This window comes from Miniopterus schreibersii (assembly GCF_964146895.1).
Source record: "Miniopterus schreibersii genome assembly, chromosome: 19".
Taxonomy (NCBI): Eukaryota; Metazoa; Chordata; class Mammalia; order Chiroptera; family Miniopteridae; genus Miniopterus; species Miniopterus schreibersii.
Genome location: NC_138119.1, coordinates 11,345,853 through 11,361,357, shown reverse-complemented (window position 1 = coordinate 11,361,357; position 15,505 = coordinate 11,345,853). Strand labels below are relative to the sequence as shown.

General features: G+C 48.1%; 1 protein-coding gene across 4 annotated transcripts in view; it reads left to right on the top strand.

Annotated features, from left to right (window-relative positions):
- Window positions 1-14,684, top strand: part of TUFT1 (tuftelin 1) — a gene marked incomplete at its 3' end in the record, with an annotated part of 29,763 nt that extends 15,079 nt beyond the window's left edge. For 2 of the 4 annotated variants that reach the window (XM_081120596.1, XM_081120594.1), the window contains 10 exons: window positions 755-841; window positions 1,404-1,493; window positions 3,024-3,089; window positions 5,807-5,920; window positions 9,005-9,133; window positions 9,700-9,794; window positions 10,625-10,730; window positions 11,442-11,525; window positions 12,446-12,546; window positions 13,143-14,684. In XM_081120596.1, coding sequence (XP_080976722.1) covers window positions 755-841; window positions 1,404-1,493; window positions 3,024-3,089; window positions 5,807-5,920; window positions 9,005-9,133; window positions 9,700-9,794; window positions 10,625-10,730; window positions 11,442-11,525; window positions 12,446-12,546; window positions 13,143-13,206 — 936 coding nt within the window. Of the gene's footprint in view, window positions 1-754; window positions 842-1,403; window positions 1,494-3,023; window positions 3,090-5,806; window positions 5,921-9,004; window positions 9,134-9,699; window positions 9,795-10,624; window positions 10,731-11,441; window positions 11,526-12,445; window positions 12,551-13,142 lie in introns of those variants that run through there. The other 2 variants (XM_081120595.1, XM_081120597.1) reach the window with 2 other exon arrangements.
- Window positions 14,685-15,505: the final 821 nt, after the last annotated feature.

Below are 15,505 nucleotides of genomic sequence, written 5' to 3'. Positions count from 1 at the left end.
TTCAGTCTGTAGTGACTTTGGTGCAACCTGGCCCCAGACATGGGGATGAATGGGATGGCCTTTCTTGGTGTCTATCCACTGACCATGTTTAGGTGCTGAGATTATGGAGACAAGTGGGAGATATGTTTATGAAACTTAGTTTTAAAAATTAAAACAACTTTTTAAAAAATTAAAATATTTTAAAATTGATTTTAGAGAGGAAGAGAGAGAAAGATCAATGGGAGAGAAACACATCAATTGGTTGCCTTGCACCCCGTTATGGCAGGTATGTGCTCTTGACCGGGAATCGAACCCACGGCCCTTGGGTGCACTGGCCAATGCTCTAACCACTGAGCCACACCAGCCAGGACAACATTAGCATTCTTGATGGCTTCTTTATGTTCTAAAATTGTGCCACTCATTGATTTCTCCAGCAACAAAAGCATTCTCTCCTTTGTTTGTTGCCTGAGAGACGCTTTTTGTCACACTGAGGTATCAGCACGAAAGGGTGGTCAGGTTAAAACCGAAGTTTTGTTCTACAACCGAGACATTTTTTTCAGTGAACAACTTGGTCGAGAACCAAATTGTTTGAGATGGGAGACTTTTAAGAACAGGTTTGACTGTAGTTTTAAGTGTTCTGATCTGAATCACCAAATTGCCATCCAGAAAGGTCCTAACAATTTACCCTCCCACCGCAGTGTATAAGGCTGCCTCATGCAGTGGAATTGTTTAACTGGAGGTTTCTTAGCTAAGCCGTGTTGTTTCTTTATTTCAGGTGTACTTGAAGGGGAAATCGGGAGACAAGATGATCCATGAGAAGAATATTAACCAGCTGAAGAGTGAAGTCCAGTACATCCAGGAGGTGGGCACCCCTTCCCTTGTGGAAATCACCTTGGTCATTTCTCTAAATCTCTCATTTTTTTGGCTCCCTTCTTTTGTGGGTTCTGATTTTCTCCCTTCTGCTCCCTTCATATCTCAAAAGTGCAACCACGCCCGGTCGTGTGTTAAATAATCATTAATGACCCTTCTATTAATAAACAAATACTTAGTAAGTACTATGTGCCCACCACTATCCCCCAGCCATTCCATCTAAAGTTGCCAGCTTTCCTTTCCCAGCTTTTCCTGACCCTCACATATGTTATATGTTCCATATAACATAATGCTCGTGTTACTTATCTGTCTTCTGTGTCATGTGTCTTCCTGGCCAGAATGTTAGCTGGGGCAAGGGTTTTGCTATTTTGTTGTTTGTATAGGAGGGACTGGGCTGCAGCCCCACTTGCCTAGGGACACGCCTTCCCCCATCCAGTGCTGAGAACACAGTCCCTGACTCCTAGGGGTTCAGTTGGGGATGGCACAAAGGTGGGTGGGCTGGTGTGCTCCCTAACCCTGTCCCAAAGCTGAAGCTCCTTGTCTTCCCCGTCCAGGCCAGGAGCTGTCTGCAGAAGCTCCGGGAGGATATGAGTAGCAAGCTTGACAGGGACCCAAGAGAGCCTCCCCATCGACAGGAGATACAGGTAATAGCAAATGGTCCATGGTGGGGTTGTGCCAGGCAGTCCCATCTACCAGTCACCCCATGGGTGCCGAGCCTGACACCACTGCCAGGCAAGGAGAGAATGTGGGCGATGCTGGCTTCTCTGTGCACTCACAGCCTTGGTAAGGCGCTCCACCAGGGGGGCATTGGCATTTACACATCTCAGCCCATGTTCCCAAAAATTGGATTTATAGAAATAAAGTTGTTTTTAAGGTGTTGGCAAAACCTCTTATCTATAAGGATTCTGTGATCCATCTTATAATACAAAGTCTGATAAATCAGACAATCACCGATAAATCCAAACTGATAAGTTGACCTTGCTTAATTTGGGTAACACCTGTAGTATAATAAATTGGAACTCTCGGTCCTTGTCTGTTATTTATCTGTGTATATCGCTACCTCTACCCTGGAGGGGCAGCTCCTTGAGCTTAGGGTTTACGCCTGTCTCTCTGTCCCCACACCCAGCACCGGGGCTGGGATACAGAAATCATCAGTAAGTGTGTGTTCAACTGAACTAATTGGAGAGGCTTCTTGGGATAGACACTCCTGGGATCCTGCTTTTCTAAAATCTGAGGATAGAAATGTCCTCAGGAGAGCAGAGCTTCCCTGCTTTTCCATGACTTTTCCCCCCACCCCGCCCCATTAGATTCTGAGTTGTCTCTCCTTCACTTGCATTTGGTTTGTGGGGGTGGTCTTTCTCCAGCAGCCCCTGGGGGAATCGGGACCTAGAAGCCAGTGCCGGCCAAGTTCCTCTTGGGCTTGGGCGTGTACTGACTGTGTGGCCGATTCCCCTGAATGCATTTTGCTTTGGCTGAGAGTGGGACTTTCACTGCCTGGGCTCACATCTGTTTGTGGGAGGTGCTCTGTCAGGTGACTGAAGAACATATATGCTCAGAGACTGGCCCAGAAGTCCAGCCCCTTGTTTGCACAGCCAGTGGTCATGTGATGAATAGTCAGGTTTGGGGTTGAAAGAATTGCAGCAAATGCTGCTTCCCGTTTTGATTTATGATTTCTGGAACCTTGTCAGGATCCCTAAGGGGCAAGGGCAGTTGTTTGTAGCAGGCAGCTGCTTGTATTCCCTGGGCTGCAAGGAGTGGACCTGCATATTTGCCAGCCTGTTGAAAGGTTTTAGCCTGAGGTTTCCTTCATCCTGCCTACAGGGCTAGATACTCCCTCTCAAGGCAGCACATGTTCCTCCACTTCTCTCCTTTCCATTTTCCCACACTGCACTGGGAGTCTACCCTTCCCTTCCCCTTCCTTTTCCTTCCCCTCCCCTTCCCCTTCCCTTCCCCTTTCCTTTCCCCTCCCCTTTCCCTTTCCTTCCCCTTCCCTTCCTCTTCTCTTTTCTTCCCTCCTCTCCCTTTCCCTCCTCCTCAATCTCCTCTCTCTCTCTCTCTCTCTCTCAATCATCTACCTACCTAAGATTTGAGATCTTAGAAGAATAATGTTTTGAAGTTTGTTGCTTGGGACTGTTTTAACTACCAGCTTTATTTTATTTTATTTTTTTGAACAGGTGGTGCTAGAGAAGCCAAATGGTTTTAGTCAAAGTCCCACGACCCTGTATAGCAGCCCACCTGAGGTAGGTGACAAGGAAAACAGGGGTAACGACTGCTGAGCCAGGAGGCCGGATATCTTCCTCCCGTATCCCTTTGTTTATTGCTTTCTCTCTCTCACTGCATATAATAGTAGAACTAACTTGCTGTAAAAATTCAAACAATGGAGAAACATATAAAATAGAAATTCTCCTTCCCTAATCCCACTCCTTGGAAGCATCCACTGTTTACAGATTGAAATGGGTGGATCCTTCTAGAGCAGTGCCTCTTGGCCTTTATTGCCCATTGGGATGACCTTGGGAGTTTTAAAGGACAGGATGCCTGTGTGCCGTCCCCAGAGATTGTAATTTAATTGGTCAGAGATGTGGCCTGGGCATCAGGACTTTTAAAAGCTCTTCAGGTTATTATAATGTTTAGCCAAAGGTAAGAGTGTTTAAAAAACAGATAACCATATTTAAATATCCTATGTATGTATATTGGTGTATATATTATTATATACATATTGTATATAATATACACATTCTTTTCACAAATACAGGGTCATGGTAAATAAGTATTCCTTGCTTACTTTTTTATTTTTTTAAACTGAAGAGTATTGTATAGCCTTCTTTCCACGTCTGTACGTGCAGATCTACCTCATGTTTAGAATAACAACGTAGTATTTCCTTCTATGGCTGTACTTTCTCTAATATACTCAACACATGATTTAAATATGCCTAGTAAATGTGTTTTCGATTTTCTTAGTGGACTTCTGCTTTATTTCCGTGTTTTCCTTTTTATCCAACACCACGTTTTCAGATCTCTCTACATTGCTTTGTTAAAATCTTGGTTGTTTCCAAATCCTACAGTAAAGTTTTCTAACTCCCTTTTTCTCTCATGAAAATTCTCCATGGCCTTCAGTAGTCTTCTGAGAACACCATTTGAACTGAACACACAGTAATTCTGCTCCAGGAGCCATTTAAATTGTCCTTGCCTGCCCAGCAGCATGGGTCCAAGTGTGGGGCATTGCCTGGATAGCTTGCTGAAGGCCAGATTTGGAACTTTGTGACTCACCTCAGAGGTGCAGCTTGGCTTTTTCTCTTCCCCTGAATCACCATAGTTGGTAAATACGCTGTTGGCAACAAGTTGTAATGATACCTGGTATTATCTATTCAGCCTCTTCTCATGAGCTCCAAGCCCCATCAGATATGATCTTGTTTCTGAGGCAGCCTGTAAGCCAGGGTGTGGTAAGGAACCTTCTGATTCACAGGTAGAGAAGTGAAGACCCACGGGACTAAGTAATAATGCAGCGACTGGGATCTGACTGAGACCTCCTCCAGCCGTGCTTTGGTTTGGAGGTGTTGCTCCTTCCCTGAGGTGTCTGGTACTTGTGCTACAGAGATGGGGCTGAGACTCTACATGCCAGCTCAGCCCTAACACCAACCCATGATTGGGTATGTCTGCAGGAGACTCAGTAAAATCAAGGAAGCACCTTTTCCTACATGGATTCGGATTCCTGGGCTTATTGGGTGCTTTTTGCCCTGAATCTGCCCATCCATCAGTAACCCTTTATATACTAATCTTAGTGCCAGGCGCAGAGAACAATGAAAGATGTGTCTTTGGAACTCTCCCCTTGTGATGGGTGTGGCACAGTCCCTGCCCTCGGGGAACTGTAGTCCAAAGGGAACAAGGTCCCTGCTCTTAGAGAGCTCGTCTGATGGAAATAGGACATGTACGTGAGGACTGTCTAATCATACCTGTCAGTCAGTTGATACACGTATGTATATAAATTGCTGTGTCCTAAAATAATAGGATTATAGGAGGCTAGTTGAGTTCTTTAGGGTATTGTTGTAGGCAATGGGAACGGCACTGGGTGTTAGACCAGTGGGACCAGATGGGACCTGGGTTCAGCAACCTTGGTATTTGAGTTCTGGCTAGGAAAGAATTCAGTGCCAAGACTCAAACTATAAGACAACATTTATTTATAAAATCATAGAGGTAAGAGAAGTAATTCCTTAGAAGAAATGGGCTGAGGAACTAAGTTATAGAGGCAAAGGAAGGGCCCTAGGAGCTTGGGAGTGAGGAAGGTAATGGTAACATGGGGGAGGGGAAAGGAGGAGAGGAGAAAGTAAAGCCTCTGGGTCCTCTGTCCTAAGGGCTTTAAGGGTGGAGACCTTAGGGAAGGTCCCAGGGGAAGACCTTAATAGAATATTCATCAGCTTTCCAGGTGTGTCCTTTCAGGGTCGTGCTGGGGCAGGGGGTCATTAGTCAATGCAGCTGGTCCTGAGGTCAGCCTTGGTGTCACTTGTCAGGTTTTGCTGCTTTTATGGGCCTAGAGCTGAAATACAGCTGAGGCCTAGCTGTTATCTCTAGGGAGGGAAGGTCAGGGGGTCCAAGCTACCGCATGACCATCAATATGCTAGAGGAGGAAAGGTCGCCCTGGGAGCAAGGTCCCACTGGACAGTTGTCCTTTGCTAGGCATCCAGGGCTTTGCGCCCTGGTGCCCTTCTGTACCTGGCCCATTGTCCTTGCCCTGTTGATGTCTGTCTAACTGCCTGCCACAGTATGAGGAGAGAGTGCTTTCATAGGACTGACTCAGGACTCCTGGGTGCCTTAGACTAACTCATCCCGTGTGTGATGTGAATTCCTTTGTGAAGGTGGTCTGGACAAGGTGGCCCAAACAAGTGTGTGTTGTGGGGAGAACCGTCTCTTACCAAGTCACAAGCATAGTGGCTTCACCTACCCTTTCCTGCTCTGGCTGTAGGTGGACACCTATATAAATGAAGATGTCGAGAGCTTGAGGAAGACTGTGCGAGACTTGCTTGCCAAGCTGCAAGAGGCCGAGCAGCAGCACCGGTCAGACCGTGTGACTTTTGAGGTGAGATTTGGGATTTGGGCAGAAGGTGCCCCAAGGGTTGGGCTTCTGGGTACAGGTGCCAGTGACTTTCTCAGTATGGACCTCATGTTTTTCTGGCTGGGTGCCATCAACTGCAAAGGGTAGGCTTTGAGGCCTAGGGCTTTTCCCTCTCCTGGATGTTTATGGATTTGGCCGTCCAAGGCCAGCCCATAGTTCAAAGGTCAGCTCTTGATTCTCTGCTCTACTGAAGTTGAACAGTGGTGCTGGTCTGGCATAGCAGGCAATTCAGAAGATGTTTCACTAAGTACGAGGATAAGAGTTACTGAGCTCCCAGCCCCATGTAGGCAAGGACAGTTGCTGTCAAGTTCACCACTGCATCCCCAGTGCCTGGCACAATACCTGGCGTATCCTAGGCACCTCGTGTGGACTAGATGAGTGGACAGTCCTTTGTGGTTATAGAAAGAACTGTGCCCATGGAGTTGGGAGACTTTAGATGTAGTCTTGGCTTTACTATGTGGAGCTCTGTGATCTTGAACAAATACCTCAGTTATTGTTGTAAGTTATACTGGGTTATTATAGAAAATTTTAAAAATACAAATCTATAAATAGAAAGTGAAGCCCCCACACTGTTAAAAGTGTGTGAGGTCTTCCATACTTTCCAGAAATTCTCTGAGTATAATCTGAGAAACATTGGGCAAATACTGGACAGTTTTTCTAACTACTCTGTAGCCATCTGTTACCTTCTGTTGTTCATCCACATGTAAGGTATTTGTCATAAATATGTAATGATAGATTATGCCCTGCCCAGACATACCAGGAGCTGGTGGAAGGAGGAAGGCCACCCAAAGTCTTCCCTTTCATGAGACAGGGTTTTGAGGGGAGGACTGAGAGTGAGGAAGAAGGCACTGAGAAGGCTTGGCTGCCTCTAGAGTAGTTGAAGTGTTATCTGAGCCAGGAATTAACCTTCCTAAGCATGAGTTTCAACTTTTGTAAAAAAGTGGCTATGAAATATGTTTGGCGTGTGGATTGTGTTTGATAATATATGTAAATATATTTATTACTCTAAAGGGTTTTAGAAATGTAAGATATCCTGTATTTTTATTAATGATCAGTGATCTCCTAAATAGTTTGAACTTAGGGCCATCCTGAGATTAGTTTGGTCTCAGAACAAAGTAGCCATGCAGTAAAGGAGTTTGCCACATGCACTCCGATTCCACGGTTTGGATAATGTGGCTGGTGATGTATCAGTTTGGTGACCAGTTTGCCCTACTTTCTTGGAGAATGGGAGCAAGGGGAGGTTGAGGCTGCAGTACTGACCAGACTGTGCATTTTGGAGAGAAATTTCTGCATGGAGAGGCATTGTGAAGTAGTTCTCGGTTTGGGCCACACATAGAGGGCTCTGTTAGCCCTGAGTTTCAAAGCTTGAGCAAGTGTCCTGAGTAAAAGCCCAAGGCTAGAAGGCCCCTGGCAGCTGTGGCCACACGCCCATGGTTTCTTAGGAGGGGCTGCCCTTAACGCCGTGGTACATAGCACCCCCCTGCAAACAGGAGGTATTCCTTGGGCTGGTCCCACTGTTGGGGTAGGTTGGCACACTCCTACGATGAAGAGGTTGGCTGGAGTTACAGGGACAGATGTAGCAGGTAGTGTGGTTTTCTATCTCCTTTGTGATCCTACAGTGGGGTGGGAGGATCAGTCCCTGGCTTATTGCTCTGAGTAAACATCGACCTGGGTACAGTGTTTATGTACAGAAATGAGAGGCCTTGTTTCTAAGTTCCTGCCCATGGGGCTGGCCTGTGCCAGGCTAATGTGGGATATTCTCAGTCTCTCCTAATGAATTAGACTCTGTGGTCCACTTTGCTGAACCTGAGGGTAGGAAGGGTAAGGTTTTCAATTACCATGAAAACAACCTACCATTAAGCCTGGTTTCTTGTTCTACTGGATGCTTGCTGTCAGGAGGGATTTGCAGTGAGTTTGCCCTGGACAGGGCTGGTGTGTAGCAGGGACATGTGCTATCACACATCATCCTGGGCATTACTTTCTCCTCCCTAATTCTGCCTTTGGGAGGAGCTGGACAAACTGGCTTCTGGTGTTCTATTTTCCCAGGGCTGGTTAGGCTTTCCGGAGGTTACCAGGGCTCTCTTAGTAACTGAAGGGGGAGCCAGTGTGGGGTCACTGGGAAGCACTGAAATGGATGATGAAGTAACTGGCTTCTAGCTGTGTAACCTTGAATAGGTCATTTGACCTTTTAGTTGGGAAAGGAGAGCATTGGACTAGATGAACGTCAGTTCCATTTGTGATTTTATCAAGCAATGACTGTGTGATGGATACTGTGCTGAGCCCTGGAAATGTAATGGTGCTCCAGGTCTCTGCCATCATGAAGCTGATGGCCTGCTGGGGGGTACACGTGAGTGACTGGGCAAAATCTGCTCAGTGCCCTAAGAGGGAGGGGCTGTGTGTCCTCTGGGCATCTCACCCAGGCTTGGTGGCTTCTGGAAGCAGGGGGGTCTGAGCTGAGACCTGAAGGAAAATTAGGAGTTGGCAAAATGCATGTGGGAGGAAAGGAAGCAAGTTCCAACTTTACTTTTCATTCTAAAACTATGCTTCTGTTCTTTCCAAATTAGTTTATCATCTTAGATAAAAGAAACGAATTCTTCCTGGTAGTTAGTAGACTTTGGCCTTTGTTACGTAGGCTGGGGTGTGGCTTGAAGTGAGGGTGAGGAAGAGTTGGGGAATCGAAGCAAGGACGTGGGGATACCCTCCCCTGGATCCTCCTTGTTTGCATTAGTGCGAAAGTCACACTGTTGGGTGACTTTGGGTAGCACTGGAGGACACGTGGGGATGGAGAAGAAGCCATTGGAAAGCGGTGCTTACTTCCAGGTGTTACTCTAAAGAGCTTGACCAATGACCTGCCACTGAACCCTGGAGATGGAGCTAATGTTCTGTCCCGAGTGGTCCTGGGGCAATGATGGGAGGTGGCCGTGTGCTCATTGGAGTTGTCCCCTTTCTCCCATCACCGCACCCAGGTTCATAGGTTCTTTCCTAAGGTTTTTACCCACATTTGGTCTTTTTTCTTGCTACTTTATACATCGCCATCCTGCATCTTAGGTCACACTCAGCCGATACCAGAGAGAAGCGGAGCAGAGCCACGTGGCCCTTCAGAGAGCAGAGGACAGGGCGGAGCAGAAAGAGCTGGAAGTCAGAGAGCTGCAGAGGCGCTTGCTGGGGATGGAGACGGTAACTGGGGGAGCCTTGCTCTTCAGGGCGCAGCCCGGGATCGCTGAGATGCTGGTGGGGACTCCTTTCTGAGCAGTTCCGAGAAAGCACACTTCGCAGCTTCCTTTGGCAAATACCTTCGAGTATCTTTTAGCCTTGAAGGAAGGAAAGGCCTTTCTTCTCATCTAACTTCGGCCCTTGCTAACTAGAGTTGAGCCCATTTCCATTTTACCTGGGTTCTTGTACAGCTGCTCTTTATGGGCTCTGGAAGCCCCTTCTTAAGGAGCCGCTTGGCCTGGTTTCTGAGGCATGGGCAGCCGTCGCTGGCAGGTGGGCCTGGGTAATACAGGGCCAGGCTCTCTCTCCGGGCCGCTGGGTGAGGCTGGGAAGTTTCTGTGTGCTGAGGGTGGGAAGGCTTCTCCCTGACAGTGGAGGGCGCCCCATCAAACCAGCTTGGCCTGCTGCTCTTTGGCAGCTGTCCCAGGCCCAGTAGGGGCTGAGCCCCAGCCCTGGTGGCCATCTCACCCCAAATGCAGAACCTGTTGCCATCTCCCCATCTTAGATTTTCTTCCCTTTGGCCCCCCCAGGAGCATCAGGCCTTACTGGAGAAGGTCAGGGAAGGGGAAGCGGCCCTGGAGGAACTTCGGATCAAGAATACTGACTGCCAAGCAGAACAAGAGAAGTAAGGGCCCTGTTGGCCGTGAAGCTGGAATGCAGGGAGGGGAGGGCAGGCCGCGAAGCCTGCAGCTCCCAGGGTGGCCAGACGTGGGGAAGAGGCTGGTACTGACGTCGGATTTCCAGCTCTGACTCACAGTATGCCAGCTCAGGGTGGGGCCCCGCCCAGGCAGATAGTGTTTGGGAAGCTGCCATCTCCAGGGAGTTCATTTTCCATGGAGTAATAACCTCAAGAAAAGGGTTTTGTTTTGAGAGCCAAGATCAAGAGCCGGGAGAGCATCTGCCGCTGCTGCACATGATCCCACAGGTTGTTTCCCCGGATGTGGATGGGGCATTTTTACACCGTGGTTTCCTCCCCGCCAAACAACAACTCACCGTAAACTATTTGAGGGTAAAGTCGAATAACTTCCTCACAAGCTGTGCTGACGAAAAATACAATGAGCAGCTTCTACTTGATTCTTTCCAGGATTGAGGAGCTCCCTACACACAAGGCAGCCCATTTCTGACAGCTTCAATACTGAGAAAGTCTTCCTGCGTTTACATAAGAACTGCTGCCCTGGAACATCTACCTATTGGTTCCAGTTTTACCCTCTGGAACTATCCAGAATGACTTACCACTTCTCACCTTTCTAAGCCTCAGTTTCCTCATTTGGACTACATGATCTCTAGTGATGCTTCCAGTGTGACGGTCCCCCATCTGCTCCTTAGGGCAGAGCACTGCGGAATTGGGCAGAGGGCAGCAAACCAGATGGAGACCCAGAGCCCAAGGCTCTGTCTGGGACCGGGTGGACAGAGCGTCTTCCCCCCTTGCCTCAGCCATCTGCTCTTCATCCCCAGGGCTGCTAACCTGGAAAAGGAAGTGGCTGGGCTGCGGGAGAAGATCCACCACTTGGACGACATGCTTAAGAGCCAGCAGCGGAAAGTGCGGCAAATGATAGAGCAGGTAAGCAGGGTCAGATGTCCCCGCTCTGGAAGTCACCGCATTGACTAGCCCTGTTTACTGTTTGCCTGTCAAGTCTACGCTTTTATTTATCTATTCTCCTGGGGAGCTTGGCTTACATTCATGTTACATAAAACACATTTATGTTACCGAGTCACAGTAAACTCACCTATGTGAAGGTTATCAACCCAGAACTTTGTGGCAGATTTTCTGCTTTTCCCCCACCTGAGCTGGAGGGTAGCATATGCAAGATATGCCAATTTGCAGAATTGTTTTGAGAACTTAAGACCCCTAAGTGGCAGGGTGTTTTTGCTGCACATCAGCTCCATGAGGGCCAGGATTTTTCTGTTTTGTTCACTGCTGTTTCCCGTTGTCTACAATAGGGCCTATCATATAGTAAGTGCTCAATAAATATTTCTTAAATGAATGAAAAAGTTGTATTCCCCAAAGTTGAATGGAATGGTTTTGGAATCGTCCATTATTTTGGATTATCAGGGTGATATTCCCCTCACACTCCCTACCCCCACACCTGGGATAACCCAGAGTTTAATACTGACTGAAACAAGGCTTTTAGAGAAAAGCCAAACGAGTCATGTGAATGGTGCAGACTCTGCCTTTAGTCTCTGCTGGCTCCCCCCGGGCAGCAGGGCCAAGTTTGATGAGTGTGTAATGAGTCATTTCAGATGAGCTCCAGTGTCTCCCGTATCTCTGCAGCTCCAGAATTCAAAAGCTGTGATCCAGTCAAAGGACACCACCATCCAGGAGCTCAAGGAGAAAATGGCCTACCTGGAAGCAGAGGTGCGTGAGTCAGGCAGCCCCAGGAAGGGAGCAGGCCCTTGAAGAGAAGACTGGACATTGGGGAGGGAGAGGTCCTGGGCGGTGGGGGTCTTGTCTGGCTGCTGCTCGGAAGTGAGTATCTGGTTGATCTTCAGTTTAGCTGAGTAAACATTTTCTGAGAACCTTCAGGGAGTTGCTAACAATGGTAGGACCTGTGCCCACTCTGAAGAGCTATGTCATCATGGTACAAGCCCCGAGTCCTGGTAGCACTAAGGCAAGCCCTTAATTCTGCCTATGGGCTTAGCAGAGGAGCTGACCACAGAGCTGGGCTTCGAAGGATGAGGCATTCTATAGGGGAGTCTCTCCATGGCCAAGGCGATGGGCTCGATTAGCTAGTGAGTTCTTCTTAGTCTCATTTCCACCTTAGCTCAGAGCCTTCCTGTCCATTGACTTCCTGGAGATTGCTTTGCAGCCACTGGGTGAAATTTCCCTGTGGCGGGGAGATAAAAAGAAATGGGAGACAGGGTTGTTGATCTTCAGGGAGCTTGCCATCTAGAGTTAGAGATAAAGTACATTTTTTTAAAAAGACCTAAGAATACTTTATGGAGTAGCATATCAACAAGGGCAATAAACGTCTCAACTGACTCCAGGAAATTATATACAGGAAATGTATAGGGTGGAGATACAGGACATGATCAGTGCCGCACAGAGCTAGGGAGAGAACACTCCTCAGGGAAGGGGGCTGGAGCAGTTACTGGAGGAAGAGAGCCATCTGGATTGGGGAAGACGCGAGAGGGCACCCTGGTGATGGTGCTTGTGGGGGGGTCAGGGCGATAGCAGCACAAACACCACAGAGGTGCAGACACCAGAGTGAGCTAGTTAACTGTGATGAATGGCAAGCCAGAAGGGGGCGAATTCTAACCTCATAACTCGTGGTACAGAATTTAGAGATGCACGACCGGATGGAACACCTGATAGAGAAACAGATCAGTCACGCCAACTTCAGCACCCAGACCTGGGCCAAGACAGACAATGTGGGCAGGTGAGTGGGCTTGTGCGGAGTGGGGCCCAGGGAGGAAGTGAAGGAAAGAGGGACAGAGCTGTGACAGACCTTTAGTGCTAAGGCAAGGGCAAGGCTCTTTTAAATCCCAGTTTATTCTCTCAGTCTCTAATCTGACCCATTCCCCACCTGAACCATTTTCTAACCAGGTTAGAATAGAGGGTGCTACCACAACCCCGGGAGGCCCACGAACAGCCCATGGAGGCATATGAACCCTCTGCAATTGTATGCAAAAATTGTGTAGGTGTAATACGTGCATATTTCTAGGAAGAGGACCTTTTTTTCCCCTCAAGAGATTCACAAAAAATTCCAAGACTTTGAAAAAAATCAAGAATCACAGCTACATCCCTTCTCAGTTGTTTAGCTGGCCCCCTCTCTTTCAGCACCCCTGCCACCAGACAAAAGCTCCACCCCCAAGTCTTCCTGTAGGTGTCACTGGCAGTGACTGTTTCAAAGCATTTGGAACCCAAGAGCTCAGCCAGCACTGAAGTGTAGAATCCCAGAGACAGATACGGAGGGGTGGCTCTGTGCAGGGTGGGCAACAGCCCAGGACTCAGTGTTGCCAATTTTCTTTTCAGCGTTAGGATAGCCAAGCCCCCCAGCCCTAAGCCCATGCCTCTCATCCGAGTGGTGGAAACCTGAGCTGAGAAGGGTGCTGCTGTTGCTGCCGCCTCGCCTGGCCTCGCCTCTCTTGCCTGCGGAGAAACTCACCACCCCTGTAGGCCATTAGCACTGACTTTGACTTTCTGACTGTTCCCTGGCTGCCCTCAGGGCTTGGGTCTGTGTACCCGCTGATTCCCAACTCCTGTCCTGGGGATGCTGGGTGGATCGAGGATGAGCGCCTCGTCTGGACACTGCAGCCCTTGGACCACAGGATCCCACTGGCAGGAGCCAGGGCGGGACCTTCACCCCTGTAGTCACTGTTTTCTCCTAGCAGAGCCTCCCTTCCATTGTAGAGTGGAGTTCAGCTGCCCCAGGCCCTCATCCAGGCGGGACAAGTGAAGAGATGACAAGATTTGCCTCAGCCCTAGAAGATGGAGATGCAGATGTTCACAGTGATTGGAGAGTGTCCTGGGGGAACAGAGTTCCTTCCAAAAACACAGCTCAGTTCTTAGCAACAAACTGTTTTTCCACTGGCTCCACCCTCAGCTCATGCTGACCCGGGTCTCCTTCATCTTTGACTGGCCGGCCTGTCTTTCTGGGGAGAAGGGAATGTGCACTCGGAGTGGCTTTGAGCAGAAAGATTGTGTAGGGCCGCAGTTATGTGTGACTTCTCTGCTTTGAAGACTCCCAGAATCTCTTAGGGATTCCCCTAAGATGCAGTACAAGGTACACCTCAGTCATCTTGACTGACTCAGAGCCTAAAAATGATTTTTACTGGGTTATATCAATCTCAGCGAAACTCTCATTGTATTTATTTTGCTAAGTTATTGGTGTTTTTTGCTTGTATCTTACAACTGATTCAGTACCTGAGTTTCACAGCCTTCTCTCGCGACGTTTGGATTTCCTTGACATTGGCAAAGGTGTTTCCACTGGACTTCATTTCAGAACGACATTGTTATAAATCTTTCTCTTTCCTCTACCTGCATCTTACCCCTTCCTCCGCCACACCTGATCTGTACCTCAGGAAGGTGGGTGTGTTTGCCCTGAGACATCAGGTCTGGGTGTATATTTGGGGGAAGAGGGTGATCCGGACTCTTGGGGAGGAACTGAATTCTTCCCCTAATGCCCCTGCGCCCCTCTGCTTCATTGTGGGTCTGTTGTCCTCCTGGCTTAGAATGACCCTGCCACACTAATGTTTTCTTTTGGGCTCTTCCTGTAGCCTCAAGAGGGAGAAAAGCATCAGAATGTGGTGCTATAGGACACAGAAAAATTAAAAATAAACATAGATTGAGTCTTTAGGTTCTGTTTGGTTCAAGACTGGAAGCCTTAAGCCTGGGTGTTTCTGCGTCACACTCTGGCTTCGTCTGTAATGGTGTTCTGGTTCCTTCATGCAGTTTTCTCATTTGTAAAACCAGGGGTTCAGACTGGTTGATTCCCATGGGCCTTTCCAGTTCTTATATTTTTTTCCTGTGCTATATTCTTTGTATGGTGAATTTAATAAATTATGTTAATATGTCTCTTCGAGCTCCTGGTCTGATTTCTTTTCGCTTTTCAGCGAAAAGAGAGTTGCCCAGACACGCAGCCATCAGCAGCCTCCCATAATGAAAGAACATAATTTCAGTGCCTCATGAAGATGGGCACAGTGTTGCCCACTTCTGGGAGGTATGGTCCGGACATCCCAAACACTATAATATGAGGACTTTGTGGCATTGAGAGGAGTTAGAATGTCCCTGTTAAGGAGCTCAACATCGTGGCCTTGAGTCCTTGTTGTAGGAGGTGGCCCCTAACTTTAGCTTTGACTCTGTCTGGATGGTGGCCTTGTGGGATTCCTAAGCTTAGCCAGTGTGTGTCCTCAGTTGGAAAAGAACAGGTCAGAGGCAGAGATCCTGTGATTAGAGATTACCAATCAGCACTGGAGGTAGCTGAGGAACTCCACTTCCTCTGCAGACATGAAAAACACTCTGGAAATGCTGACTGCAGCTATTTAAGGGTTTAGTTTTGGCTATCTCTGGGCATCATTCAATTAGTCCAATGATCTCTTTCTTTGCCAAGAATGTAGTTGACTGCAGGGCCCAATGGGGACATAGCTGAATTTACACTAATCCTGTCTGGACCAAAGAAACTACAAATGCAACCTCCTTCATCCCAGGCCATTTCCCTTTTAGCCCCCTTTTCTCTTTCAATTGAAAGAATGTAAATTTTTCTCATAACTTCTTCCCCTTTCTACTTGCCAGGTATTTCATACCCCAGGTTTCAGAATGCATTGGAAGCCCGATCTGGAGCTGGGTTTGTCTTCTGCCAGTCGCGGGTTCACTTTCTCTGGCAGCCTTGCTCGGCG